We start from the raw sequence: 27,601 nt of genomic DNA, 5'->3' as shown, positions 1-27,601 counted from the left end.
AAACGACAGAACTTTACAATATAATATCTAAGAAGGGGTGTGTACATGATTCTGGAGGCCGCTCGACGACGGCAATAGAGTGTCATATGCAGCATTCACCTCCGTATAAAAAAGGAACGAAATTAAGAGGATGAGCTAACGAGCAACCGGGTTCGCTTCTAACCTTGTCCCGGATCCGCTCACGCGAGGGTGGAATATTTGCATCCATCGGCCTCCGCGGGATGCCATCAAAGCAAAAGAAAAGACGCGAGAAACACGCCCAGATATCTCGTCACTTGAAGGCAAGAGCATGAATGATTGACGGTCGGCGACAGCAGGAGCCACAAGAAAGAGCCCGGGCGCTATAACACGCCTGCTATACTGGACGTTGGCCAACCGTTTCGAAATGACCCTTGCGGGAGCGGGTAGCATGGGATCTCATGCATGTCTGGCGGGTTCCCCTAGTGTAAGTTTCGGATTTTCCGGAAGTTCCTGGGGCCTGGCGCCAATGATCTGGTAAGTTGAGCTCAGCGTTGTGGTGGGGCATCCCGCAATGGAGGGCCGAACATGCCGTCGCACGGGCCGTACTTTCGGTTACTTGGCACTTCAAGGAGAGCCTCCACCTGACCCATGATTGGCTGGCACTTCACACATTCACGAATGCCTTCTAACAACTCGAACCTTGCTTGTCAGGCCAAATCTGTTCTGATTTATGTTGCTTCTAGTCTCCTTCACGAGAAGCTAGCTTTGGTATCCGCTTCAAGGAATACTTTTATCAATTACCGATTCCAGAATCCAACAGAACCCGTGAGGGCTTTACACTGCTGTCAACCGCTCCTTGGGCAACGACCAATCGGCAACGGGCAACGAAGCCTGATTGGTCGATCGACGCCGACGCCATGCGAGCTTCTCCGCTTCTTCTCAACATCGGCGATGGGGCTCGCTCACCGAGACAACTCGTTATCTCGTCGTCCCCAGCTTTCATTCACCTTCCATCCTGGGGAGTAATTTACCAAAACAGTACTTGGGGTATTCTCCAGATCCCGCCATCCGAGCAGTTACTGGATGGACTTGGTGTAGGCATCAGAGGTTTCTCCCTTGGGCCAAGAACATTTCAAAGGAACGCATCGTCTTTGTAGCTGTCTTCTTTCTATCTTCTTCCTCTATCGCGGTTTCGGAGCGTCAAGGTGAAAAGATCACCCGGGTTTATCGGTGCGACAGTCCGAACCCAAACCTAGTGCAGATAGTTTCTTTTTTCCGGCGATTGGGGATTTGAGAGAGGCCAAACATGGCAACAGCCCGCGCCCTTTCCCGGGCCGTTGCCCCCGCTCTCAGCCCGAAGCACCTCCTCCGCCAGCGCCTGCTCACCTCCCGTCGCTTCACTACTTCTCAGACACGGCCGCACCAAGACGCCTTGAAATCCATCCTCAAGATATCCCCGGAGGTCACTGCCGCCCTAGCCGCCAACCGACCCGTCGTCGCCCTCGAGTCCACCATCTACACCCACGGCGCCCTCAGCGATGACCTCAACCTGGAAGCCATCGTGCGTTCCCACGGCGCCGTCCCAGCGGTCTGCGGCATCCTCGCCGGCGTGCCCACCGTGGGCCTCTCGCGCGCCGAGGTCGAGACCATGGTGCGCGAAGGCGCCAAGAAGGCGTCTCGCCGGGACCTGGCCTTCCTCAACGCGCGGGGCGGCATCCTGGGCGAGAAGGGCGGGCCGCACGGCGGGACGACCATCTCCGGGACCATGGTGCTCGCGCGGCTGGCCGGCATCCGCGTCTTCGGCACCGGCGGGCTCGGCGGCGTGCACAGGGGCGGCGAGAGCTCGATGGACATCTCGGCGGACCTGACGGAGCTGGGGCGCACTCGGGTCGCCGTGGTCAGCAGCGGGTGCAAGGGTTTTCTAGACATTCCCCGGACGCTGGAGTACTTGGAGACACAGGGGGTCTTGGTGTCGACCTTCGCGGACGGCAAGACGGGCGGGGTCGACTTCCCCGCCTTCTGGGCCAGGGACAGCGGAGTGCCGAGCCCGTCTACCGTGAGCGACGAGAGGGAGGCGGCGGCGGTCATCTTGGCGCAGGAGCGGTTGGGAATCGAGAGCGGGCTGTTGTTCGCGAACCCGATCCCGGAGGAGTTCGCGATCCCGAGGAAGGAGATGGAGGAGGCGATCGAGACGGCCGTGCGGGAGGCCGACGAGAAGGGCTTCACCGGGAACGCCAACACGCCGTACGTCCTCGGGCGCATCAGGGAGCTCACGCGGGGGAGGAGCGTGCCGGCCAACAAGGCGCTGGTGCAGGCCAACGTCGCCCGGGCGGCCAAGATCGCGGTAGAGCTAGCAAAGCTGATGGACGGCTCGCCCGTCACGCCGGTCATTAAGACGAGCTCGTCGCCAGCGACTCGGGAACAGGGGAATGTAGCAGCAGCACACAAGCCAGAGGTAGGATACTAGGTAACTACGCACAATATAAAACACACCGAGGGCCTGGACTGACTCGGCCTAGGACAGCCAGCCGGTAGACGTCCTGGTGGCCGGCTCCGTCGCCCTTGATCTGAGCTGCGATTACGTCGGCGGTAGTGGCGCGGCGGGAGGTAGCAGTAAGGCGGTGTCGCCGGCGCTCCACACATCCAACCCCTCGACCATCAGCCAGTCCGTAGGCGGCGTCGGGCACAACGTCGCCCTGGCGGCCCACAGGGTAATAAGCGGCGAGGCCAAAGTCCGGCTGTACAGCATGGTTGGCGACGACATCGCCGGCTCGACCATCCTCTCGACCCTCCAGGGTTCCGGGCTTGACACGTCGTGCGTCCGCCGGCTCGGGCGCGAACAACACCCGTCTGCCCGCACGGCGCAATACGTGGCCGTCAACGACGCCGACAAGAACCTGGTCATGGCCATGGCCGACATGGACATCTTCTCCGCCCACTCCTACCCAGACGACTGGTCCGCCACCGTCGCGGCCGCCAAACCCAAGTGGCTCGTCGTGGACGCCAACTGGTCCGAAGCCGGCATTCGGGCCTGGCTCCGCGCCGGCGCGGACCACAAGGCCCGCATCGCCTTTGAGCCCGTCTCGGCCGCCAAGTCCCGGCGTCTGTTCGCCCCGGTGCCGTCGTCCCAGAAAGCAGCAGCACCTTCGGTGTCGGGGTCGGCGTCCCCGCCGCAACGGCCGCTCGGCGTCTACCCGCACGCCAGCGTCGACCTCTGCACGCCCAACCAGTACGAGCTCCTGGCCATGTACGAGGCGGCGCGGCAGAACGGCTACCTGGAGCACGACCAGCCGTGGTTCGAGGTCCTGGACGCGTTCGGGATCGTGCGCGGGGCGCGGGATCGCTTCGTCGACATCGCGTCGGCCGACATCGCGGACGCGGGCATCCCCGTCCAGAGCGTCAACCTGCTGCCCTACATACCGACCATCGTCACCAAGCTGGGCGCCCGCGGGGCGCTGCTGACGGCGGTCCTGGGCCGGGACGACCCGCGGCTGCGCGACCCGGCGCACGCCCGGTTCGTGGTCAGCCGGTGCCTCAACGACCACCCGCACGTGGGCGGCGTGTACATGCGGCTGTTCCCGGCCGCCGAGCGCGTCTCGGACCCGGCGTCGGTCAACGGGATCGGGGACACCTTCGCGGGCGTGCTGGTCGCCGGGCTGGCCATGGGCGGCAGGCTGGAGGAGGGCCTGGTCGACGTCGCCCAGAGGGCGGCCGTCATGACGCTCCGGAGCAGGGAGAGCGTCAGCGAGGAGGTGGCGCGGCTGAGGGGAGATCTGAGGAGGGCCGTGGAGGCGTCGTTGAGGTAACAGGCAAAAAAGCACTGGAGGAGGAAGAGAGAGAAGAGAAAAAAATCGAAAATCGGCAATAAATAGCCCGACTGGACGTATGTTTGTTATGTACATACAACATACGATGTGAGAACCGGAAATGAAGTGCCCGTGCGCTTCGCTGGGATGCTTTTTTTTTACATCCCAAGGAGATTGTCGTCGTGACGGGAGGCTCCGGCGGCATCGGAGGCCAGATCGTCCAGTTGCTGGCCGAGAGGCGCATCAAGGTGGTCGTGCTGGACATTCAACCCCTGACCTATCCGGCTTGTACGCATACACACACACACATACACACACACGGAGGTGCGCTTCACGTTCGACGTCAACACGCTGGCGCACTACTGGGCGACCAAGGAGTTCCTGCACGTACCATAGGCAACAGTTGGCAATTCTGCCTTGGTGGCAGACTGTTTATATGTTGGTAAGGAGACGGGCAGCTTATGACAGACCAACAGCTCCTTAAGTGAGCTGTTGTCAACTTGGCAAAGGACACCGCCATATGACACAACCCAAAGTCTTTGTTCGCTCCCTCTACACATTCCAAAGCCTTGATCACCACATTCCAGAGGTATTCACGCCGGAAATGCCTTTATCATAGAATACTCTCTACGAACACTTTGAAAAGGTATAAGAGAATATAGAGTAAGCAATGTATTAGAATAGGTCTATTACTTCCTAAAATAAGCTAGCTGTTTTGTAATGAAAGGAATTAATACTATTTACTATAACTGCTACAGCTCGGTGGCTGCAAATCACTATAGCTCGGAGAGGCTGCAATCGTACGACACCACAGCGGTATTCGCGCCGTGGGCGGCACTCCTGGACCAGCTGGTACGGGTCTGCAGAAGTGGTGATAAGATGCGTTGATTGTTCCAAGTGCCGGAGGCACCTGGAGATGCTGTCTAGTGTAAATACATGTCAACCCTGGCTCGTTATCCCTGTTGGTGGGTCAGCCAGATCTGACCCACTGGCAGTCAAATCCTGTAACAATAACTTAACTCTTAAGTATTAAATAAAAGTAATATAAAGACTGTTCTAAATCAATTTTGTTGTAACTAAGATTATTTAGATAACAGGATACATTGTAATAGGATTCGAAGGTAGCTGAGCTAAGGGCGGCTGTATTAGAGTAAGCAGCGGGCTTTGTCTCGAGCTAGGCTGCCCGACTAGGAGAACAAAGGAAGATGAGGAAGAAAAAAAGTATTTAAAGTCCCTTCTGATTTCTCGATTGACCTCTCCTAGCTATCTCTATTAAAGCTACTATAGTGCTTTAGTTCTAACCCCAGGTCTGGTATAGATTTAAAGTTAGAAAGCAAGGCCTTACGTGCAAAACTTCAGCTAATCACTACTATATGCAAAGTTATATGGGGATGCCGTCACCAAACACCAAGACAACTCTTCTAACCTCTAGCAAGACCTGGGGTTCCGGTAGTTCTGATAACTTAAACAAGCGGCGGCAAACACGGCACAATCTCTTCCCCAGGCCGCGAAACCAGCGCCTGCGCAGGCAGGAGTCTACGGACCTGGGAGATGACTATATCACAAAGTCAAAAGCAGCAGCCGCGTGGTGGTCGGGCTCCGAGAAAAAGATTGCAAAGGCGAGACAGCAGGCGCTTTCCGAGGTGCGCCGTGAAAAGGCAGCTCTTCTTGGCTTGGTTTTGACCTAATATGTTCGAGAACTGCGATGCCGCCAAGATGCTCTCGTTGAAGAGAAGGGGGTAAGGAGAGAAAAAAAGGAAACAAAAAAGGGAAAAGAAGAAAAGCAGAGAAAAAGAGAAAGAGGAAGGAGACAAAAAGGCACCGTCAAGCTAAGCCTAGTTTTGGGTATAAAAGATAAAATTATTCGGCTGGTGACCTGACCGTTAACGCCCTGTTGCCTACCATGTATTGGTGTTTTAATGGTGGAGAAACTTTGTGTGGGTGTTTCGGGGAGCGGCAAGGTGCGACACAAACAAAAGCTGGCTTAATTACACGACGGAGTACGGATTAGTTAGTGCAGGCTCTGGAATGGTGGCGCCAGGGCGGCCCAAGCTCTGGAGCCTGGGCTCGCCTGAGGAATGCCTGCCGGCGTTCTGGCCCCCCCCGTTTGACAGGTGCAAACCTGGGGTCCGAGGGCCAATGAGCGCTTCCGGATTGAGAGCACCAGTGGGCTGCCCGCAGCGCGCGACAACCGGATCAGATCATCCCCTGCGAGGAATCAGCCCACCTTGTGCTGGAAAACTGGGAAACATGGGCTGCGACATTTGGCCCATCGTCCCACACCAGTTAGGTCCCGCAACGGCGGCGGCGGCGGCGGCGGCGGTGCAATCCCTTCTCGTCGAACAACCGCCGCCGCCGCACGTCCGCGCCCGCCAAAACGAGACAGCATCAGGTCCCCCAAAATCTTTCTCCAGAATCTTTGTAGCTCTTTCCCTGCGGCTTCCCGTGACAGTGACCCGCCTGTTCCCCTCCGCCTGGGTTTTGCCGCGATGCACCTCTTCTCTTTTCGGCAATCATCTGCTTCCGAGTCGGCTACACTACCTCGCGCCTGAAGAGTGCACCTTCCAGAGGGGCTCTGAGCTCAAACTGACCTCGCCTTTGTTATCGCTTGCGGTACGGCCTCGCACGCTTCATACCCCTTGCGCCCAACGGTCGGTCCCTTGCAGATCCTACGTCTTGCCCGGGTTCCTGACGCCTTTGACGACATTGCATTGTCGCATTCTCTCCGCTCCCCTGCGCGATCGGTTCTCTCGTCCCAGTTATCTGGAACGAACAGACCGTCTCCGGAATTCCCGGCCCGAGCTTGTTGGAGTTTCTGTAGACTCTGGCGTGGAGCTTCCATTTTGGCCTGCAACAACAATCTACCAGCTCAACAGGTTGACGTCCTTTGTTAAAGAGACTTGGGAGCAGTTCCCCGGCCGTGCACACTAACTTCACCACCCCACCGTCGAGTTGCCCAACCTCTCTTTTGTATATGCCCTGTCAGAGATCTAGCCTCAAGAGAGAGCCTAATCTTTTAACAAGAAACCGTGCATGGTGGCGACTCCTTTGTCGACCCCTGTTCTCAAGGCCTAGACAGCAAGGCTTCTTCCCTTCATCATCCGTCATCATTCTCAACAACTCGCCTTGCCGCAGCACCGGCGGAGCTCCACAACCATGGCACCCTCGGCAGTCCTCGACAAACCTTCCGACGACCACGATCAGATGAGCGAGGACCGGATCGAGACGGACGAGTGTGTCGACCCTCTGACCCTGCTCCGGAGCATGCCCGAGGCGCCCCTGGAATGCCAGGTATGCGTCGTCGGGGCCGGTCCGGCCGGCCTGATGCTGGCATGCAACCTCGCCCGGTACGGTATCAAGGTGGAGATTGTGGACGATAGGGCAGACCAGACACCCGTGGGAAGGCAAGTGAACCCCGACCCTCGTGAACATCGTCACGATTCCTGATCTGACCCTGTCTTTGTAGGGCCGACGGTCTACAGCCCAAGTCCATCGAGACCTTTCGGCAGATGCGCCTAGCGGACCCCCTTCTTCAGCGCGGCGTCCGGGTCTACGACATCGCCTTTTGGCGCAGCACCGCCGACGAGCCTCTCCATCGGCTCGGCCGCGAGATCCACTACCCGCCCGTCATCGACGTCCTGGATCCCTACCTCTTGCTGGTGCACCAGGGCATGGTCGAGAGCTTGTTCATCGAAGACCTCAAGAAGCGTGGCGTCGAGGTGCGCAGGAATACGGCCTTTGACTCGTACAGCGTCTGCGAGAACAAGGCCGGCCCCCTCCAGGTCAACTGCCGGACCAACGTGACCCAGGAGCGCAGGTCGCTCCTCACGCAATACCTCGTCGGCTGTGGGTATCGCCCCTGGGACATCGGTGTGGAAGGGACACTAGGCTGACCGGACGTTCTCCAGGTGACGGCGCCCACTCCAAGGTCAGAAAGAGCATTCCCGAGGCCAAGCCGGTTGGCCTGTCGCAGCCCATGGTCTGGGGCGTGCTCGACGGCGAGCTCGTGACCGACTTCCCCGACATCTGGTCCAAGACGCTGGTGTACTCACAGGAGCACGGCTCCATCCTGATCATTCCTCGCGAGCGCAACATGACTCGCTTCTACATCGAACTCAAGACCTCTCCTAGGGCGGACAAGAGCCAATTCGGCCAGGAGTTCGTCATGCAGCGCGCAAAGGAGATCATGGCCCCGTTCGAGGTTGGCTGGAAGTACATTGAGTGGTTCGGTCGCTATCAGATAGGCCAGCGGGTCGCGAGCCGTTTCTGCGACAGCCATCGTCGCGCCTTTCTCGCCGGAGACGCCAGCCACACGCACTCGCCCAAGTCGGCCCAGGGCATGAACACGTCGATGCACGATGCCTGGAACCTCTGCTGGAAACTCAACCTCGCCGTCCGGGGCCTTGCGAAGCCGGCGTTGCTCGAGAGCTACGAGCAGGAACGGCGAAAGATTGCCTTGGATCTCGTCAACTTCGATTACGAACACGCAAACCAGATCGCCGGAGGGGACGCGGTGGCGCTTGCGGAGAACTTTAGGACCAACGTGCGCTTCATCTCGGGCATCGGGGCCGAGTACGGCGAGAACGCCATCAACATGCCCGCCTCCCAGTCCTGGGTCATGGGCGAGGCCAAGCCGGGCTGCCTGCTGCCGCCGGCCAAGGTGACACGTTACCTTGACTCCAACCCGGTCGATATCCAGCTCGACATCCCCATGCTGGGCCAGTTCCGTGTCTACCTGTTCATGTGGGATGTCCACCAATCCCGCATCTTCCTAGAAACCTTCTGCCAGGCTATCGCGTCAAGCAAGTCCCTCATAAGCCAGCTCTCCGCCGCAGCAAGCATCTCGTATGCCAAGCAACCTCGTGCCCCCGCCCCGGAGGACATCTACCTCCGTCCGGAGCGCTACACGGCCGTCAGCCACCTCTTCACATTCGCTCTGATCAGTACGTTTTCCTTCCCCTGTTCCCACCTTGATTAATCCGTTCTGGATTCCTAACCTCTCCCACCGCAGCTACCATGCCCAAAGCCGACATCGAAATCACCGACCTCCCGCCTCTCCTTCAAGACAGCCGCTGGACGTTTTACCTGGACAATGTCCCCGAGCTGGACACGCGCGGCTCGCTGTGCACCAACAAGTGGCTCGGCAGTCTCGGCCCGGGCGAGGTGGCCATCGTGAATGTGCGCCCCGACGGCTATGTCGGCTCCATCGGCCGCTGGGACTCGAGTATCGACGAATCCGGAGAGGAGGCGGCCCAGTGGATGGATGACTACTACTCGAGGTTTCTGCAGGTACCTGCCTCGGTGCAGGTCTAATAATGATGGGGAACGTGAGACGTGTCTGCCGTCTATGCAAGCGTCGGTTGGCGGGGCCCGGGAAGGTGTCCTTGAAGGGGAGGGAATGCATGGGGTAGGCGAAATAAAGCGAGGGCCCCCGGGGGTTGAAGGGGATCAGAAACACCCGCGCTCCGAGCTGCCGGTTCATATGTAACGGTGTGGGTGGTGCAAGACAGTCAGTTTGATAATGGGGTTCTCCTGCAGCAGCAGTCCACTTTGAGCCCCTTCCTCGTTGCTCTTCTGTTCTTGTCCTTTCCCTTCCCCTCTTTCCTCTTTGCCTCGTACTTTTTTTTTTCTTTTTCTTGTTTCATCGTTTGGCTTTTCGCAAGGCGCTCGGGGTGGATGCATGGGGCGTTTGCCAAATTCTGGGATGCTTCGGCTATTGTTTGATCTGCAGATGCTCGTTTGTGTTTTGTCGTCACGGCTGCCTTGTTCACATGTGGCTTCCAAACATTCTCGAAGAAGCGGGAAACCGCTGCCACATCACCAGACTCTCAAGAGTGAAACTTCTCTGCTTGGTTCCTCCATGTATCTGCGATCTCATCATGTACTGTACTGTTAGTGCTTGGCTGGATCATAGACCGACGCTCAGTGTGCTATTGCTTGCGAGAGTCGCGCAGAGGGGGGTGGGGGGGAACTGTCATCCCTTGCAGGACCGATGAGCCCGCTAGCGACCTCGACAACCAGTGATGAGCAACCGGGAGCCACAAGGGATAGAGAAGATATTTTGATGCCTGGCCACTTGCTCCTAATCTCGCTCGGTACCCCGAGACCCAAGCGTCTACCACCAAGCTGATGTTGCGATGAATAGTCCCATGTCTGCGAGCCGAGAGTATTCAACAACAAGTCCCCCTAAGCTCCCTGCCAGACGCCCGATTCGGGGGCCCCGCTGCGGCCTGGCTGCCAGAGCCACCCGGAAGCAGTTATGAACTTGAGTACGGATTACATGCATACGGATTACATATCTCTCTGCAGTCCACCCCATCAGCGAACGGCGTGGCCCCGGTTGGTCGTCATACCCGAAAAGCAACGAAGCAACGATAGGATACCTTGCCCTCCAGCTTATCGGCGTTTTGTGATGTTGCATCCAATATTCGGATTTTGCCTCTCTTTCCACTGCTCGCTTATCATGGGTTGATGGTTGATTCAAGCCGTTCAGTGATATTTTAGTTTTTTTTTTTTAAAAAAAATGCTGTGACCGCGCCGATGTTGCGTTGCCCGGAGCTCGACAACCGGAACTTTGTAAAGACGCCTCCGCTGCTGTGCCGAAGGCCGGGGCCGCATTCTAAGCTTGGGTTCGGTTCCAAGGGCAAAAATAAATCTATGTATGTACAATATGTACAGTAGTACATGGATACGTTCCGTCAGTGATCCTCTCTGCATCCAGGCTTTGAATCCACTGAGGTCTTCTTCCAGTTTACCTTCTTTTTTTTCTCCCTCTACGCCACTATCAGATTGCAACGAGGTTGGCATCGGGGATCGCGATACCTTGGTGAGACTTACAAAGTCCTGCATATCTCTCATCGTCGAGCTGGATATAACCAAGCGATCCCAGGCTGACTGGATGCCTGCCTTGCTCAACTACCACCTAGCTTGATCCATAGCATAGGTGGGCGTAGGTTGGCGGCAAAGAGGAAGAGTTATTCTGACATGGACGGGTCTCGGCATTGAGAAGCCGCGTGATGGGTTGGAGATACCAAAGGATCAGGCCGTAGTCCCAGACATCGGCCAAGAACATCAAGTCGAGATGGAGAGCCTTGCCCTCCTTGACTTGACTGCTTGACCGCGGTGGCTGAGCCCCTTGGTCAAAAGCTGGGAAACAGGCCTCCGCCATTTAGTAACAGGAAGGCAAGGCAGACCGTTGACAGCGATGAGATTCGTGAATCTTAGAAGTCATTTGTACGGTAGAACATAATCAGGATCTTCTAAGCCTCGTACTAAAGGCGGTCATATCTGCCGGCTGAGAAAAAGATCTCTACTTCCCTGGATGGAGATCCGCATTCCAATGTCGCTCTAGAGAGACTCGAGAAGAGCAACTGGAGGCCATTATGTTATGCCCTTGACGGCACACCAGTAAAGAAGGTATTTGGGCGTGGCTGGATCCGGCTTAACGAGAGAGCTCAAAACCGCACGACGGTAATCCTCCCTTGCTCATCTTCACCGACGATCCACCGCTCATCCCCGGCAATGTGTCCCTTCGCTACGAGTTCAGACCACATATGATCAGGGAAGTAGACCTCGTTACTTCTAGCAGGAACAGCTCCCCCACTGCTGGATCGTCGCGTGGCGCTTCCCGCGTCACCATTGCCCTGGTCCGTAGCTGAGGGGCCGGTGGCTTCAAAAGTAACGGTGGGCTTGACATGCGCTGACAGGGTCTCGAGCATAAAACAGCGGCGAGCCGCAACGCGCACACCGGCGGCAAAGTCCACCATCTCCGTGACGGTCAGATAAGGGAAGTCTTCGTGACGCCAGCAAGGGGCCCAGCCAGGCCAGCGATTCGATTCGCTTGCAAAAGTCGGTTTTGAAGAGACGGTTTCACCCAGTGACCATGGCCAACCCACTGGGTTCTCGATCGCACGTGGATGCAGTTGATCACTGGGATCCTCCTGGCCATGGTCTGAAGTTGGCCGGAGCCAGGCTCCTCCGCTTGTAGCCCTCGGCCTGTCGGTGCCGTTTGCATCTGCGACGCGCCAGCAAAAGTTCATATTGACATCCCCGTTGGCGCCGCATGAGTCAACCCATATAGGACCGTGGACGGGCCCGCCAATAATGTTGTCTAGCGTGGAAGGTTCGAGGTTGTCCTGGCCTGCCGCTGCGTTCAGATCGCTGGTGGACCGTGCAGCAATCGGGTAGGGTTTCTGAGCGGACGGCGTCGGCGCCGGGATGACCGGAATCCCAGTGCTTCGGACGAGATGTACACGTGGGGGAGTCAGGGAGCTATGCTGGCCAGCGGCCCAGCGGTGTTCTTCCTCGATCACGTACACGCTCTGTGAATCCAGAGCCAGACTCCTTAGCCGTGGTGTAGCTCGCTGTCGCAGCCCGTAAAAGTCCAACTCACGCCAGGCCATGCGCCGGATCACCTGTGGTCCAGCCGTGGCTTCGGCGAGCGAGGCTCTCCTGGACGGCTTCATATCCACACTAGAGTCGGTTAGCCCGTATATGCTGCTAGTTCCCGCGCTGTGGTGCCCATTCCACAACCCAGTCGGCAAGGATGGTGTCCGGTTCGCTACCGGCCGCTTGTCGCCTTTTGGGTCTTCCGATGGCCGGTACGGGCTCGGCGAAGAGATGTCCCACACAGCCAGCTGCTCGATGGGGTCATCCTGATACAAGGAACGGTTAGGCTGCCAAAAGTATACGGCATAATGGGTACTATCAGAAATGTCAGCCCGAGAATTCTGACTGGACTAAGCCGGGAGGAGCTCTCGGGGCAGAGTGGCAGTCCCGGGAGCATAAAGACTCCTGACGTGAGCGTGAAGGGGGGGATAACTGGGCCCGGACTATCGCTTACTCTGTGTGTGTGGAAAAGAAGCGATCCGACTGGTTCAGAGGCAAGCCGAGGAAGTGCAACTTCCATTCTGACCGGAATTTGACTGTCCACGGAGCGCCCGAGGCCGTGCGGGAAGGCTCGCGGATGACGTCGAAGGCCGTCACGAAATGGCGATGCACAACCTCTCGGTCATTGAGCTGGTGATAGGGAAGTGCTTCTGCCCACTCAAAGATGAGCACACCATGGGCTAAGCGAACCCGGCGGATGTGCTTCGAACGTGTGTCGAATGGTACGTGGAAGCGGTAGGCCGTGGCGAGGTCGACCAGGTGGTAGATGTATCCGTCCCAGTCCTCTGGCACGGCATCGATGGCGGCCGGGTACACCAACAGGCCGTCCTCCTGACTGTACCACCAAACGGGGTCGGGATAGTGGAAATTGCAGACCTTATCGTTCAGACGCAAGAACCGGTTCCAAGGTGCGACGCATCTGAAGGAGAAGGCGGACCCATTCTCGCGGCTGCTTTGGGCCAGCTCGAGTTTCTCGACAACCCGCGGTCGTCCCTTGTTCAGGTGGAAGTATCGGCGGGCCACCTCAGCAAATGTGGAGGACCAATTGCGTGGTTGCTCGGCAACGTTTGCAAGCTCGGCCCTCAGGTTCCTGGGGACGCTTGCCGACAACGTTGAGAGCGGTGCGGCGGCGGCGGCGGCCAAGCGGAGCTCGCGGCATCGTGGGAAATTCCAGCGCAGGAGCAACAGAGCGATATCCGGGCTCGTGAAGGCGGCATGCCATCGGCGACTGACAGCGCGGCAGCAAATGCAGGTTTGGGGAGGCAGGTACCAAATGACGAGCAGGAAAAGGTCATGTGGCAACTCAGTAATGTCCCTCATTTTTGATAATTGGAACTTCCTTAAAATGTAGGCTGCGGCGAAGGTGGCATATCCATGCCCGGGTTCGCCGGATGGAAATTTGGGATGGCCGTATCTGGCCGAAAGATCACTTGCGAAGGGAGGTTCGAGGGCTCGGGTGGGATGGTGCTAATGCATAGCCGCCGAAAACAGCAGTTGCGCACGCTCTGGCTTGAATCGGCCAGGACGTGCTTTCTCTGAGCCGGAAAGTCCTCCCCACCCACTACACTACTAGTACTCGGTATACACATAGTTGAGTTTCATCCACATGGCGCGCAGGAAGTTCCCGTCCATCAAACCCGGTTCGAATTGGTTGAATACCAAAAAAAGGCGAGACAAAAAAAAAAACCTTTCCTCCAACCCCGCCCCCCTTTCACCTCCATTGCCGTATCAACGCGCTGGCATGGCCGGGGGAACAGAATCCGAGACACAAGGCATTGGATACATGAACACTCCCAAGTCCTTTTGTAGCCGATGGAAGGAAGAGAAACGAATGGATTGCGGAGCCAAAACCAGCAGGCAGCGGGATTGGCTCAGAGGGGAAATATTTGCGTGAAAGAGACGGATAAACCTCATTTCTCACCCCCGATAGTGCACTGTCTGGGTTTAAAAATAGACCACCCACAGACGCTACCTACGGATATGCTAGTTGACTGGCTCGGTAAGGAAGGTATACATCCGTGTATATGTATGTATGTACGGAAGCATTCCGTGGAGGTGGGTGTTGCTGTCGCGCACAAGCACCACACCGTGCGGTGGCTGCATGAGGCTGCAAGCTTGGTTGGGTCAGGCGAGTCAAGCTTTCCCAGGTCTCTCCGGCATCCTCGGGCGGACCCTGCGCTAACTAAGTTGAGCGAGGGCCTCGAACCTGTTCCACCTTCTACCGGGGTGGGCGAGGGGTGGGCGAGGGTGCGGGTGCGGGCCTGACCCCGCCCTGCCCAACGACTCGTGGGCGTATTTTGGTGCGACCTCCACCTCTTTTTGCTGCTCCCCACGATTCCATCTCCTGTCATCTTGGCAAAGCCAAGCAGCCAGCCCGTCCAGCCTTGGCATATGCAATCCCCAAGCTTCCATCTCATCCAACGATCTCTTGGCTTTTTTCTGCTTCTCTGATCCGGCTCTCGAATTTCTGCCATCGCGATTCCGACTCGGTCGGACGCCGTCAGCGCGCAGCCCCGACCCCGTGTCGCTTACCGCCCCGTGCGAGCCCGTCGCCGGCCGCGGCTTACCGATCTCCCCTGCCGCATGGGCAGCGACGCGCACTGGCACGCTCAGCAACCCGACGCACACGCACACGCACACGCACACGCACACGCACACGCACACTCCCATGCCCTAAGCCGAACAGTCCAGTCAAAGCATCCGCGTTGCATGTCCCCCGTTTTGATTGTCGGCCCAGGCAACAAGCATATCTAGATGGGCTTCTCGAAGAAGCCGACCGACAACCGCACCGCCGACTCTACCCCTGCGTCCGCGTCTGCCCCCGAGGATCCATCGTCCAACAGCAGCGGCTCCTTCTTTTCGCGCCTCACCCTTCCCCTCCGGCCGCGTACTCGCTACATCGCCGACTTCCACATCCGGCCGGCCGAGCCCCATCGCAACTATGGCGCCGGTGACCAGGTGAAGGGCGCCGTCGTCCTGACCGTCGTCAAGCCCGTCCGCATCACCCACCTGGTCGTGTCGCTCCACGGCTACATGCGCGTCTACAAGGGCCCCAACGTCCCCGCGAACGAGCCCATAATCGATCCCGCCGAACCCCTGTCCACGTCGAGCCGCGGTTCGCGCCAAAAACATCACGGCCATGGTTATGTAAGATTGTTTCAGGATGAGCAAACCCTCAGCGGCGATGGGCGGCTCGACCCGGGCAAATACGAATTTCACTTCAACCTCCTCTTTCCGTCGAGCGGCTTGCCGAGCAGTATAGATGTACGTGCTGTGCACGCCGCCACAGGATCTCCAAATCGCCTTACTGACCTTCTCCGGGACAGTTCGAGCGCGGCACCATCTCGTACATGATCACGGCAACCCTGACGCGCCCGACGTCGATAGGAAGCAAAACATCACCCAAGACCAGCTGCGAACGAAAGGTTTACCTCGTCGAGCAGCTCGACATTGGGAACCTCGCCCCGCCACGGCCGCGAACCATCTATCTCGAACCCATCTCCAAACGATCCAAGAGGAAGAGGCAGCCTGTTGTCGGGGAGAAGTGCTCCGCGCCTCCCGAGCCACCGGCCCCGGTGTCCGATCCGGATTCGGCTCGCGCGAATGAAAATTCTACCGAAGGTTCCTTATCCGTAATTGGCGATGACTTGGAGCAGGACGCGACATCCAACAGCACCAACCCCCGGAACCTCCAAAGCGATGTTCGGAGCGTGAGCAGCGAAAGCGCCGTCAGTGGCTGCACCGCTCAGAGCAGAACCGGGGAGACGAATACTTTCGTACCAACGGCCCCTCCAATGGCCGGGAAAAAGGGCCCCACTGTGAAGGAGCGGACCATTACAGCCACCATCGAGCTGCCAAAGGGGGGTTGTCTTCGTGGAGACGTGGTGCCCATCAAGATTTTCGTACAGCACATCAGACGGATCACAAGCCTGCACGGGGTCATCGTCACGCTGTACAGGCTTGGGCGCATAGATTCGTCGCCGCCCTCGTTGTCCAAAGATCTGCCGGAAGGAAAGGCTCGGCGTCTCGAGAAGGAGGACTATTACCCCCGGTCCAAGACAGGACTGGGCGGCCTCTCTCTGACGTCTGCTGGGTCCTGCAGCGTATTCCGAAAAGACCTATCTCAGGCTTTTGCGCCTCTCATCATTGATCCGGACACCTTGACTGCCAGTCTCACGGCGTCAGTGCGAGTGCCCGAGGACGTCTTCCCCACCATCAAGGGCGCCCCTTACGATATGATTTCGTTCAAGTACCACGTCGAGGTGATTGTCGATCTCGGAGGTAAGCTGGCTAGCCAGCTTCACGCCATCAAGGGATCTGGCACGAGGATGAGTCCCGTGGCGGGACCTCTCGGCGTCGGCGGCAACCCATACGAGGGCACCCATGCAGCAATGACAACTTGGGGCACGAACATCATCGACACGGACAGCCTTCGGCGCCAGAAGGGCGTCATATGCGTCGTGTTTGAAGTCGTCGTGGGAACGGCGGACAGCAGCCGGTTGCGCGCCAAAGCGCCAATGAAACCAGCCCCTTCCGTCCATTCCGTGTCGGTTCAAGAGGCCGAGGTTCACGACCGTGACACGCACGGAAAACAGCCCTCGCCGGCTGATGCAGGTCTCGACAGTAGCTACCCGCCAGAAGACCGTGCTCAGGACTACGTTCCGTCTCCCCACGCCCCGCCGCACCAACCCTACCCTTACTGGGACGCCGTCTCACCGCAACCTCCACCAGTTACTCCCTACATTCCTCCTCCAGACATTCCGGACGAAGCAAGCCTTACGGAGAAGGAGCGCATAAGACTGGCGGAACAGCGATTACTTCCCAGCCAACCGCCCGAAGCTTCGGTCGCAAGCTCCTCGACTTCCCACTTTGTCCACGGCGAGAATATTTACGATGCCGACGACCAATTCCCGACGCCCATGGAGGGCCCCTCGCATGCCTCGCATGCCACAACCACACCCAATTTAACGCAGCAACATCTCTTCGGTGCACCGTCGGCGCCGACGCTAGAGGACCTCTCTCCCGCCCCGGAGGGCGCTCACGCGACAGAAGACAAGCAGGAGCTCGAGAGACGAAGGCTGCTCGCCGAAGCCAGCGCGCCGCCAGAGTTTCCCGAAGATTACGATATCGGGGGGAGCGGCGGCGGCGGCGCTGCCGCGGGGCCAAGCGCTCCCTCGGCACCCGATCTTCAGCCGTCGGCGCCCATCCTGGAGGATGAGGACTCGTATGGCCCGCATTACGCTTACGGCTCGGCGGCGGCGGCGGCGGCGGCTGAGACTGCCCCAGCTCCGATACATGGCCACGTTGCACAACCAGAGGAGCCGTTGCCAAAGTATGAACGGTGATCTCGTGCAGGGATTGGCGAAGCAAGGAAGAGATGATGCATTTTGGCGTCCTGAAGGCACACGGGATGTCTTTGCGACGAAAAAATGAACAATTCCCAGCAATGTGTGGGAACCAATAGTAGTGTATATTGTAATGAACTGCCGGATCGGTGCTCTATGTTTCTTTTCAACACATCAGGACTATCTAGATACAGGGGCCGGCGGTTCGGTTCAGACAGGCGGCTCATTCGCATGATACCAGCATTGGAACCATTGCCTCAGAATTCACCTGCTGTCTCCTGCTATTGCCAAAAAAAAGGCCTTGTTGTTAAACGAGGGTATCTAACAAACAGAACATCATTTCAGATAGTGCTCAGCGACTTTCTAGCTCGGGATTTGACCAGGGGCAAGTGTATCCCATGTTACAACCATCGACGAGAGGCAATCCCCTTAGATGTGGGATGTGCCCTCCGATACCTCGTCGTTCCCCATCCTTGCCAAACTAGATTGGGTGAATCCCATTGTATCGACCCCGTGAGGCCGCGGTATCACATATTTCCTCTTGACATAGCCTCCTTGTCTCAGTGGTGCTCTACTCGTTTCTTCTTTCTGGCCGCTCCAAAACGAAGGTCTTCTCGATGTAAGTAAAGAGAAAAGAGGAGGAAGAGAAGGAAACGGCGTACATGGGAGGTGGTGGAAAAGGACCAGAGACGTACACAGAGAACGGGAGGACCTGGGTCAACGAGATCATGACGTGGTCGTCCCGACGAGAAGGCCTCGTCATTCAACGAGCCCCGCCACGCCTGCGTTCCTACAAACTCCGTCTAGCTCGACAGCGGCAGTCTCGTTCCGTCACAACTCCCCCGCCGTCGCTGCCCGGCCCCCGTAACTCCATGTCATTGTTGACGAGCCTGCGCCAGGAGGAACCGCCGCCGGAGGCGGAATATATGTTCTCTCCCAAGCACCGTCATTAGGGCCAGTACTGAGACCGTCACCATGAGCTCCACCGGTCACGACCGCCTCGGCCATGCTCCGCCTCCGACCCCCTTTTGGCCGCCGGGGTATCGGCCCAGTGCGTCCTCCCGGGACTCTCCGGAGGGATCTCGCAAAACGCCCGCCTCTGCGTCTGCTGGTGCTGCTGGTGCTGCTGGTGTTGCGGCTGCACCGTAGCAAAAGCAGGACTTGTGGGCGACGGCGTGCCCGCCAGCGTCGTATACCCCGATGCACTTCTCTCGTGCCGGCCACCACCACAGTCATTGCCTGGCCGCTGATTGCAAGGCTGGCCCGCTCCCGTGTTGTAGCCGTTCCCTCCTGCTCCCCTCGATTCTTCCCCGTTATACGCGACGCTGGCGGACAAAAGAGAAGCGGGGAGCTTGTACTCGGTGTCATGGTGGGCGGCGGTTGTGGTGAAGTGCGGGAGGATGCGCGGCAGAGTGGGCTGCTGGTATCGTGGCGGTATGGTGTCGGACCTGGGCGCGGTAGTTGTGGTACTGCTCCGGCTCCGTCTTGATTTGGGCGGCATCGTATCGTCCTCACCGGAGCGACGGCGATAGTCGATCATGTTGTTGCCGCGGTCATAGCCGAACTTGACGGAGTCTGCTGGTGGGTGGGCGGTGCGCCACCGACACCGGCGACGGATTGACAGGACGACAAAGCCTACCAAGAAGAGAGCGAGGACGCTGCTGCCAGCTGCGATGCCAGCTATGGCTGGGTTTGAGAGAGCGCGCGATTCGGCGGAGGACGATGCGGTGGGCGAATCGTCTTGGGACGCAGTTGGCGGAGGAGGAATAAGGCCGGCTGTTTTAGTGAAGGTAATTACCTCGGGCGGATGGGATACAAGAGTGACGGTAAGCGTCACGGTGGTCGTCGCCTCTGCTTTGAGGACGCTGGGAAGCGTTAGCATGTCCACGGAGCAACGTTTAAAGGCTTCGTGGACAGGAATGGTCTTCATTCCTACCCATTCCCTTTTGGACGGGACGCACCGGGTGTTGGTCTGATATATGGTTGTGACGTCTGTCGAGGTTGTATGGACGGTGACTAGAACAGAGGAAATGCTCGTCACGTCGACGGTCTTGGTGACATAGTCGGTAACAGTTGCGGCGGTACCTTGCCGCGCTTGTATCGGTGGAATAGGGGCAAAGTCGTCTTCAAGGATGGGTGACCGTCTCGGAATGCGTGTTCCAGAATGGCTCGGCGCTGGCAACAAATACTGTCCCTTTCCGAGCCCAAGTTTGGCCGCATCGGCAGCGGCCCTCTTCTCAACAGCGGTTGCCGTCACCCAGACAACGACGGTCTGCGTCGCAGCGGCCGATATTGTGACTTCGGTGGAAGAGACGAAGGTGGATGTCTCGAGCTCAACTATGACAATGGTCGCTCGCTGCGTTGCAACCCGCGTGACGGTCTGGAGGACAGTTGACGTGACGGTTGTCGGTTCCCTTGGGTTATCAATTCAACCGCTCCCTTTAACTGCTGTGACCACGCAGTGTTTGTCCACTTACACGGAGAGACATTTCCCCTGAGAACAGATCTGATCGCTTAAACAACAACCAGATCCGCAACACACTTTCCCATGCCCACAACAGATCTTGCTGTCGACGCAGCAGTTCCCACAGTCGGGGCAGAAGTCGACGTCGTTTCCGAAGCAGTAGTTGGACCCATTGGCGAGACAGTCCCTCTTACCCACCACGCTCAGAGGGCGGGCGAGCAAGCCAGACAGAGGTTGGGTCCCGCGGACCGGGTCCAGCCAGGTCTCGTGGCACCGGGTGGTTGCATCCCGCCAGAGAGACAGCCTTGTCTCGGATCTACGTCTCTGTATCGGCGTCGAGAAGGAGGACGACGACGCTTGCAAGGCAGCAAACGCCAGACAAAGGGCCACCGCAGTGGCCATTCCGCCCCAGACGGAAATCATGGCGCCGTCAACTGAGTCATGGTGTGGTCTCTCAAGGAGAGCAGAGACCCGCAAGGGCCTGCCTCGAAATCATCGAGGAGGGTATTGTATTGTTGCACCTTCAGAACCAGAATCCATCGTCCTACAGACCTCTCCGCACGCGCCGTCTTCACCGCGTCAGACAACAAATCATGGACCAAGACATGTGGCGGCGTGCAGGCCACACGCATACACCGACTTCTCAGCTGCCCATCAACAATGGGCGGGCAGTGCTAACGCTGGGGCTCACGTTGTGACCAATGACGGGGCAGTCAAGGCAGGGATCCAGCGTGGGTCAGGAGGCTATCCTTCTCTTGTCGCGTTGTTCGGGTTCGACGTGATGCAAGCCTCCGGACTCTGGCAAAGGCCGTGGATCCAACCATTCTCTTGGCTGGTTGTCCCTGAGGGCAACGCGGCTGAGTTGCGGGGGAGTCCGAACTAGACAGTGTGGGAGAACGTCGAGGAGGGATAAGTGTTTTTCAGCCGCCATGCCCGGGGCTCGCAGCGGCGAGTGTCGGGCGCATCAAGTTAGAGGACAGACTTATTTGTGAACTAGGACAGAAGCAAGATGTGTCCGGATCCGTATAAAGCTATGTGAGTAGATCAGCCAATGCGGGAAGATTGATCGAAACCTGGGAGGAAGCAGAAGCAGACCGCGCCGATGTTTATGACAAGATCATGCTGGGAATAATCTGGTACTAGTATTGAGAATACTAGCTAGTGGTGTAGTGTGCGGATTAATCCGTACTCCCTAACTTTGCATCCATCGCACCTTCCCACAAAGAGGCGGGGCCGGGTGAAGTTCCAGGGGAGTGGGAAGGAGCACTTAGCAGCAAGGTGTCGGGCGCCTGCCGCGCTGTCTGGGCAAACCCAACGGGCTGGTTGTGCTTGGGTTGCAGCAGGAACCCCACCAAGTGCCGCGCGTTTGTTCGGACTCTTGCAATTAAGCGGATTACGGAATACATAAGGTACATACATACATTATGGGATACACTGCGAGACATACTAATACAGTACCTTGGTTCCTGGGAGGAAGCAGAACTGTTCCGCAACAGTGTATCCAGACAAATCGGCCGCCATGGACATTGACGATATTCTGCGAGAGGTCGACCCGACCTCGCATACCGTACCGCAGGAAAAGCGCGATCTGCAGGAACTCACACGCGCCTGGATCGCGGAGCGCAGCGCGCCAGAACTCCTCCCGTAGGGTCCCTTCCTCTCGCGGTCTCGCCCGCTTCGCTGCCCAAACGCACGGCTGATCCAGCATCAAACACGCAGGTGGCCTGCCGACGGCCTCTTTGAGCGCATCAACGACAACATCAAGCGACAGATCGAAAAGGTCGAGGAGATGACGGGCGACATGGATCCCAAGACCAACTTCGCCCTGATCGTGATCCAGACCGAGCTCGAGCGCTATCGCTACCTCGTGCGCAGCTACCTGCGCGCGCGCATCGCCAAGATCGACCGCCACACACTGCACTATCTGTCGACCGATGACCTGCGCGCCCGCCTGTCCGAGATGGAGCTTGCCTACGCGACGCGCCACCAGGCTCTGCTGCACAACCACTACCTGTCCTCCTTCCTGTCCTCCTTCCCGCCAAACCTGCAGAACCTGAACGACGCCTCGGCCGGCATCAGCATGATCGAGACCCCCGACCTAGAGTCGGCCGTCTTTATCCGGGTCCTCAAGAACACCCTCGTCCAGGGGCGCGGCGTGGACACGGACGAGGCGGTCGATGCCGAGGAGAGCGACATCATGATTTTGCGCTGGGCAGACGCGAAACCGCTGGTTGAGGCTGGCAGTGCGGAGCTGGTCTGACTTACTGGACTCAATGCTCGGGGCTAAGAGACCTGACGTTCGCAACACTCAGGATCTGCTCACCCGGCTGCGAGACTTAAAACCAAGGGCACTCCCGAGTGCAAGGAATGATCCTTCGGAGGAAATGCTCGCGAGCCACCAAAATATCTGCATACCCTCGGATGAAAAGCGCTTGACCGACTCGAAGACCACGCAGTCTGCTGCCAGCTGTCTCAGTAGCGGGGCTTTATCGCGTAGTCCGACCCCGCAGGTAAAAGACGCAGTTACCGAGTCATTGATCCAGCGCAAGCTGAGGCTCGAATCACCCAACATGCAACGAATCCGCATATTTCTTGAGGGTCGAACGACGCTCAATTTCACCTTGCACAGGGGGTACGCATGACTGGAATCGTCCCGTATTTAGCATACGCGGAGCGGAAAGGCTCGATCTGCCGGAGTTGATGCTTGCACAAGCGGCCAAATCGAAAGCGGCAACAGGGCTGGCAGTGGCTCGAATTCTTGCGCACAAACCGCTGCGTCACTGACATCTCGCTTTCGAAAGCTCAGCCTGCGCCGGCAGGAGCCCGGCAAGCAAGGGAGAAAACAACTTGGTGCAAAATTTGAAGCCGCAGGGCATGTGTATACGTTACATACTACTGCGAAGGGAGATGAGGAAGAGAGAGAGAATGGGTGTGGGATGCGTTGTTGTATGTGCGTGGGTGTGTGTGTCTGTGTGTGTGCGTGTGTGCGTCCGCGCCCGTGCCTGAAGACACGGCTCTGGCGTGAAACCATCTGCACGGCGATTAACTACTTAAAGTGTTGCAGGTTCAGACCATCCGCCCTTAACCCTGTGCCTGAGCCTCAGAGCACGGAGCGAGCGAGTTGCGAACGACTGTCGCCTGTTTACACTTGCGCAGTGTAGTGTACACTATAGAGTACATCATGGTCAGGTGTTCACATGTTCGCATCGGGTTTGAAGTTTAGTGTGCTTCTTAATCCTTCAGAACGACTTCAATGGGTCGTTTGATGCTGCTGGAAAATTCTGTTGATTTCTGCTCTTCCGTCAGAGTACACAGTGTCAAGGACCAGAAATCGTCACGTTGTTTCCAATCGGCCCCGAGTTGTGGCTTGGACAGAGATGGAAGTTCGCATGATGATTGGCACACGGCGCGCCTAGCATAGAAGCATCGAGAGCCGCCTCTCTACCCAAAAGAGATGTAGTTATATGAAGGAGGTCTACCCAGGTAAGTACGCAGTTTATATACTACACTAAAAAAGAAAGGGAAAAAGAAAAAGAAAAAGAAAACGGGTCACACTCGGCCCGGGGGCATTATTGCCCTCCTCTTCGCTGTTGCAACATCATGCTTTGTCACAGTGACTTTCTGGTGTTCGTGTCTTGCCTTGGACTCGGAGCATCCGAGCATTTTTGTGCCTTGTTCCGACTCCACAGCAAACAGTCAACATCAGCTGAGACAAGCAACATCAGCCATCGCGCGACATGGGATGAATTTTGGAATCATTAGTGTCTCGGCACGAGCACTGAGTTCAGCTGCAGGCCTTTGTTTTGAACAACGCCCGGCTTTTATCAAGACAATTTATTGAGCCCAGACAAACGACGGCACCGCACTTTTCTCCCTGTTGCGTCGGCCTCGCAAACCCCTCTCTTTTCTCTCTTTCTCTCCCCCCCTCTCTTTCTGATAATCCCTGCTATTGCGGGTCAAAAACAAGCCTTGAGTACCCTCCCGCTAGCGGCCCCCTGTTGTGGAGTGTAACCGATGACATCGCCATTCCGGGGACCCCGGCTTGCGCGCCCGCCCGGCCGCATAGCGCCAAGTCAGAGCTGATTACTAGTACGCGAAGCCCCGCGCCTTGATTGGTGACCAGAGGGATCGGATGGCCAGATCGGGCAGATGCCCACTGACCTTCCGCCCAGCGGCGCGTTGCCATCTGGAGGCGCTCTCGTAATTTTAAATGGGGGGTGGTGGCGTGTGCACAGCTACAACAACACAGTACGTAGAAGGTACCTAGCTCATCGTGTTTCCATGAGTACCTGGTATGCAGTGGGCGTATGTGCCTAGGTTACGTATGCAGAGGACCCAGGTGCAAATGAAAGCCTGAGAGGGAATGAGGAAAATGAGGAACGGATGAGGAGAGGGGAAATGGCCAGGAACGCCCAATTGCACATGTTTCTGACTAGGAGTACCAGGTGAAGACTGGCGGAGCAACTCTTCCCTTCTGACCAGTCACCGGGCCAGCATGCCTAGCACAGTATGGAATACTCGTTGATGCTCACGCTTTAGGTCACTCGAACCGGGAAGGATGGGTCCTCGTGTTTATTGTTGGAAGTGGGGAAAGAGGACAGTCCAGCACACAGTCTGGATGGTACGCAGCAAGAGTTACCTGTGCCACGCAGGAGGAAGGTCGAGAGCGACCTCGCCGCTCACTGGGCGGCGCCAAGGGCACCGGCTACTGGTTCTCTTTGCTTCCTTCCTTGGCCGTGGGATAATAAGAATGCCCAGCCCAGGCCACGGAGAGGAATTGAACTTTTCCCTCCTCTCTGACTTCGGCCAACCTCGACCATCGCTGTCTCTTATTCGACCAGACTGTCGTTGACATCTCTCTTTCGGTCTCTCGTTATCGTGTAATATCCTACACTCGTTGAGACACCACAACGCACGCAAAAAGTACTTCGGGTACACATATCGTACACACGACACACCGTTAGTAGTTGTAATACACAAACACACCCAACGCCAGCCAAAATGCGTGTCGCCTCGATCCTCCTCGCCGCTGGCCTCGCCGCCTTCGTGAACGCGCAGAGCACCACCAGCGGCGGTAACGCCCCCAGCACCACGCAGGACGCCGCCCAGGCTGCCGCCAGCTCGGCCCAGGCCGAGGTCCTTCGCTGCCTGGAGGCGTGCAAGGCTGGCGACGTTGATTGCCAGTCTCACTGCATTACGGTCCCCTCGCCGAACGATGCACAGGTATGTCCCTACCTACCCGTTTCCGTCTTGTTTTCTTCATTCCCCTCTGGCTTCCTTCCATTTCAGTTCCGTCCATATATCTACTACCTAGACAATTTGGGGGAAAACATGAGCTCACCATCAATTTCAGGTCAACGCCACCAACACCTGCGTCGCTGCCTGTCCCCAGGGCAAGGGCAGCGAGGCTGACACCGAGGCGTATCGCCAGTGCGTCGGCCGCTGCATCGGCGAGAACTACTACACCTCGTCGGCCGGCACCCCGCGGCCGACGGGCAGCACCGGTGGCGGTAGCAGCAGCGGCAATGGCAACAGCGGCAGCGACAACGACAACGACAATGACAACGACAATGACAACGGCGGCGACAACGATAGCGACAGCAACAGCCCGTCCGGCACCAGCGGCAACGGGGCTTCCCGGACCTCGACTGGCTCCGCGGCGGCGACTTCGAGCGGTGCCGCTGCCATGATTGGTGCTTCGTCCGGTGTGATTGGAGCTGTCGGCTTCATGGCTGCTGTTCTCGCTCTCTAAGTCGGGAGTAATCTAACGCTTTGGCTACGGTTGGGGGTGCTTGGAACTACTGAATGCGGTTTTGGTTGCGGGTGGTGTAATGGATAGTTTTGGTAATAAATATTCGCAGCTGTGGGTAGTCGTTTATAGGCAGCGCAACTTTGCGAGCCGAAATTGATGGTTTATTTCAGCGACCAGTCAACGTCAATTGGTCACACAATTGGCGGAGCATGTTGTGGCCTGCAAGTCACTTGCGCAAGTTACGGTGGAATTCAGCTACGGCCTCCGGGGTTTCACGGGCTCGATCTCGGTGATCCAGGGCAGGTCCAACCTCTTCATCTCAACGGCCAGCTGGAAGAGATAGTCGAGGCTGTTATAATTGTTAGCGGAACCTGTGATAGTTCTCGGCACGAAAAGTAAGTCTGCGGCAAGGGAACTCACCTTTCGCACTGCGTCTTGGCTTTATGAACATTCTCTCCCCATACGTACACGCCATGCCTCCTCACCAAGACCGCATAGGTATCAGGGTACTTGTCCATAGCCTCTTCGAGGAACTCGGTCAAGTCCTCCTCATGCGCCGTATTTTCGATCACGGGAACCACCAGCGTGTCGTGGTACCCCAGGTTCCCGGTCTTTTCAAAGCCCCTGCCGAATCCCTTGATCTGTTCGATGTTGTTGATGCGGAACTCGCGGTCCTTGCCCGGGCCCTCCTTCTCCAGGAGCAGCGTCACGAGCACTGCCCAGTGTGAGTGCGTGTGGATGCAGCAGCCGGCGCGCCGCTTGGTGAAGGCGGCTAGGAACAGCGGGGTGCACTGGCTCGGCTTGTAGTTGGGCGGGCTGCGAAGGTAGACGCGGTTGCGGCGGTCGAGGGACTGCGCTTGGGCCGCGAGTGAGAGCACGTAGATATCAGAGGGCTTCATCAGCTCCTTTTGCACGCCCGAGGGCGCGATGTAGACGAGGTCACTGTCGCGGGCGCATGCTTTAGTCGTCTGGGCTTCCTCCTCACTTGGGCAATGGCGGGGTAAAAAGCGAGCGGTTCCGCAGCAGAAACATACCCTTCGCGGATCGAGGCACCTCCTCCCGTACCGGTGACCCAGCCGAGTGTCCAGAACTTGGCACATAGCGATGGGATCAGGTTGGCCGGGTGGTCCGGGTTGTCCGACTGGACGAGGTGGTCGTTGTTCTCGGCCGCTTGGCCGCCGGTGGATGGCGGGGTCATTTTCCGGTTCGAAGGTGATGGATGGTCGGCGATTTCGCGCTCGGCGGCAACGTGGCCCTAGCCCTACCTCGCAAAGGAATAATACGGAGTACGGCCGAAGCGCTCAGGGTTTTTTCTCTTTCGGGCGGGTGCCGATGAGGCTGGCGTATCGGCAAGTTCCTGGCCGGCAGTTTTGATCGCGATATGAGGCTATTTCGGGCTAAATTGACGACAGGGAAAGTGGCTCCTGCGGAGCACATGTGCTTCCGGAAGATCTCCCCACTCCAAGCACGCCTGGGCAAGGCGCGCATGGGGCTATCTGCTGGTAAAGGTAACTTCAAGCAGCGTTCTAGCCGGGATATTATCAGGAAGTCCTCGTCGGGTGATTTTTTTTTTTTTTTCCCATTTCAAGGTATGTTCCACATTGTCTCTGGACCACCTTCTGGAAATGGTAGCATTGTCATGAAGCTACTTGTGCGGATTACATACCTACATACACTACACTGTAAGCAAAAGGGCAACAATGGCGAGGGAAGGAGAGAGGGTATCACAAGCACACCCGAGCCAAGCAGTGACCAAGGCAAGCTGCTCACTGAAGATATAGTCGGTGACGGAAGAGATTCTGGTTTTACCTATTGAAATACGTTTTGTATCAGGAAAAATCCACCCTGGAGATCATGAAAGCATAATTTTACGTTGGCCGGAAGT

General features: G+C 57.6%; 8 protein-coding genes across 8 annotated transcripts; 6 read left to right on the top strand and 2 right to left on the bottom strand.

Moving 5' to 3' along the window:
- Nucleotides 1-1,267: 1,267 nt before the first annotated feature.
- On the top strand, nucleotides 1,268-3,767 carry MYCTH_43573 (uncharacterized protein; the record flags this gene model as incomplete). The annotated part of the gene is made up of 2 exons (XM_003658740.1): nucleotides 1,268-2,416; nucleotides 2,490-3,767. 2 exons carry the CDS (start codon nucleotides 1,268-1,270, stop codon nucleotides 3,765-3,767), a joined length of 2,427 nt encoding a protein of 808 aa, XP_003658788.1.
- A 3,176-nt stretch (nucleotides 3,768-6,943) lies between these two features.
- MYCTH_2295025 (uncharacterized protein) lies at nucleotides 6,944-9,383 on the top strand. The gene is made up of 3 exons (XM_003658739.1): nucleotides 6,944-7,613; nucleotides 7,676-8,710; nucleotides 8,779-9,383. The coding sequence occupies exons 1-3, from the start codon at nucleotides 7,277-7,279 to the stop codon at nucleotides 9,078-9,080; spliced, it is 1,674 nt and encodes a 557-aa protein (XP_003658787.1). The 5' UTR covers nucleotides 6,944-7,276; the 3' UTR covers nucleotides 9,081-9,383.
- Nucleotides 9,384-11,078: 1,695 nt separating this feature from the next.
- On the bottom strand, nucleotides 11,079-13,604 carry MYCTH_2295020 (uncharacterized protein). The gene is made up of 2 exons (XM_003658738.1): nucleotides 12,610-13,604; nucleotides 11,079-12,470 (listed from the first exon to the last, which is right to left on the bottom strand). Exons 1-2 carry the CDS (start codon nucleotides 13,473-13,475, stop codon nucleotides 11,222-11,224), a joined length of 2,115 nt encoding a protein of 704 aa, XP_003658786.1. The 5' UTR covers nucleotides 13,476-13,604; the 3' UTR covers nucleotides 11,079-11,221.
- A 1,165-nt stretch (nucleotides 13,605-14,769) lies between these two features.
- MYCTH_2295019 (uncharacterized protein) lies at nucleotides 14,770-17,715 on the top strand. Its single transcript, XM_003658737.1, has 2 exons — nucleotides 14,770-15,419; nucleotides 15,482-17,715. The coding sequence occupies exons 1-2, from the start codon at nucleotides 14,910-14,912 to the stop codon at nucleotides 17,498-17,500; spliced, it is 2,529 nt and encodes an 842-aa protein (XP_003658785.1). The 5' UTR covers nucleotides 14,770-14,909; the 3' UTR covers nucleotides 17,501-17,715.
- A 435-nt stretch (nucleotides 17,716-18,150) lies between these two features.
- Nucleotides 18,151-18,496, top strand: MYCTH_2295017 (uncharacterized protein). Its single transcript, XM_003658736.1, has one exon. The coding sequence runs from the start codon at nucleotides 18,163-18,165 to the stop codon at nucleotides 18,451-18,453; it is 291 nt and encodes a 96-aa protein (XP_003658784.1). The 5' UTR covers nucleotides 18,151-18,162; the 3' UTR covers nucleotides 18,454-18,496.
- A 2,809-nt stretch (nucleotides 18,497-21,305) lies between these two features.
- MYCTH_2295015 (uncharacterized protein) lies at nucleotides 21,306-22,424 on the top strand. Its single transcript, XM_003658735.1, has 2 exons — nucleotides 21,306-21,608; nucleotides 21,684-22,424. Exons 1-2 carry the CDS (start codon nucleotides 21,484-21,486, stop codon nucleotides 22,222-22,224), a joined length of 666 nt encoding a protein of 221 aa, XP_003658783.1. The 5' UTR covers nucleotides 21,306-21,483; the 3' UTR covers nucleotides 22,225-22,424.
- A 2,286-nt stretch (nucleotides 22,425-24,710) lies between these two features.
- MYCTH_2141513 (uncharacterized protein) lies at nucleotides 24,711-25,716 on the top strand (the record flags this gene model as incomplete). Its single annotated transcript, XM_003658734.1, has 2 exons — nucleotides 24,711-25,187; nucleotides 25,318-25,716. The coding sequence occupies exons 1-2, from the start codon at nucleotides 24,966-24,968 to the stop codon at nucleotides 25,714-25,716; spliced, it is 621 nt and encodes a 206-aa protein (XP_003658782.1). The 5' UTR covers nucleotides 24,711-24,965.
- Nucleotides 25,717-25,812: 96 nt separating this feature from the next.
- On the bottom strand, nucleotides 25,813-27,112 carry MYCTH_2295009 (uncharacterized protein). Its single transcript, XM_003658733.1, has 3 exons — nucleotides 26,760-27,112; nucleotides 26,137-26,667; nucleotides 25,813-26,065 (listed from the first exon to the last, which is right to left on the bottom strand). Exons 1-3 carry the CDS (start codon nucleotides 26,912-26,914, stop codon nucleotides 25,972-25,974), a joined length of 780 nt encoding a protein of 259 aa, XP_003658781.1. The 5' UTR covers nucleotides 26,915-27,112; the 3' UTR covers nucleotides 25,813-25,971.
- Between the last annotated feature and the right edge of the window lie 489 nt (nucleotides 27,113-27,601).

This window comes from Thermothelomyces thermophilus, chromosome 1, assembly GCF_000226095.1.
Source record: "Thermothelomyces thermophilus ATCC 42464 chromosome 1, complete sequence".
Classification (NCBI taxonomy): Eukaryota; Fungi; Ascomycota; class Sordariomycetes; order Sordariales; family Chaetomiaceae; genus Thermothelomyces; species Thermothelomyces thermophilus.
Note: the sequence above shows the minus strand (reverse complement) of the source record. Positions and strands in the feature narration are given on the sequence as shown.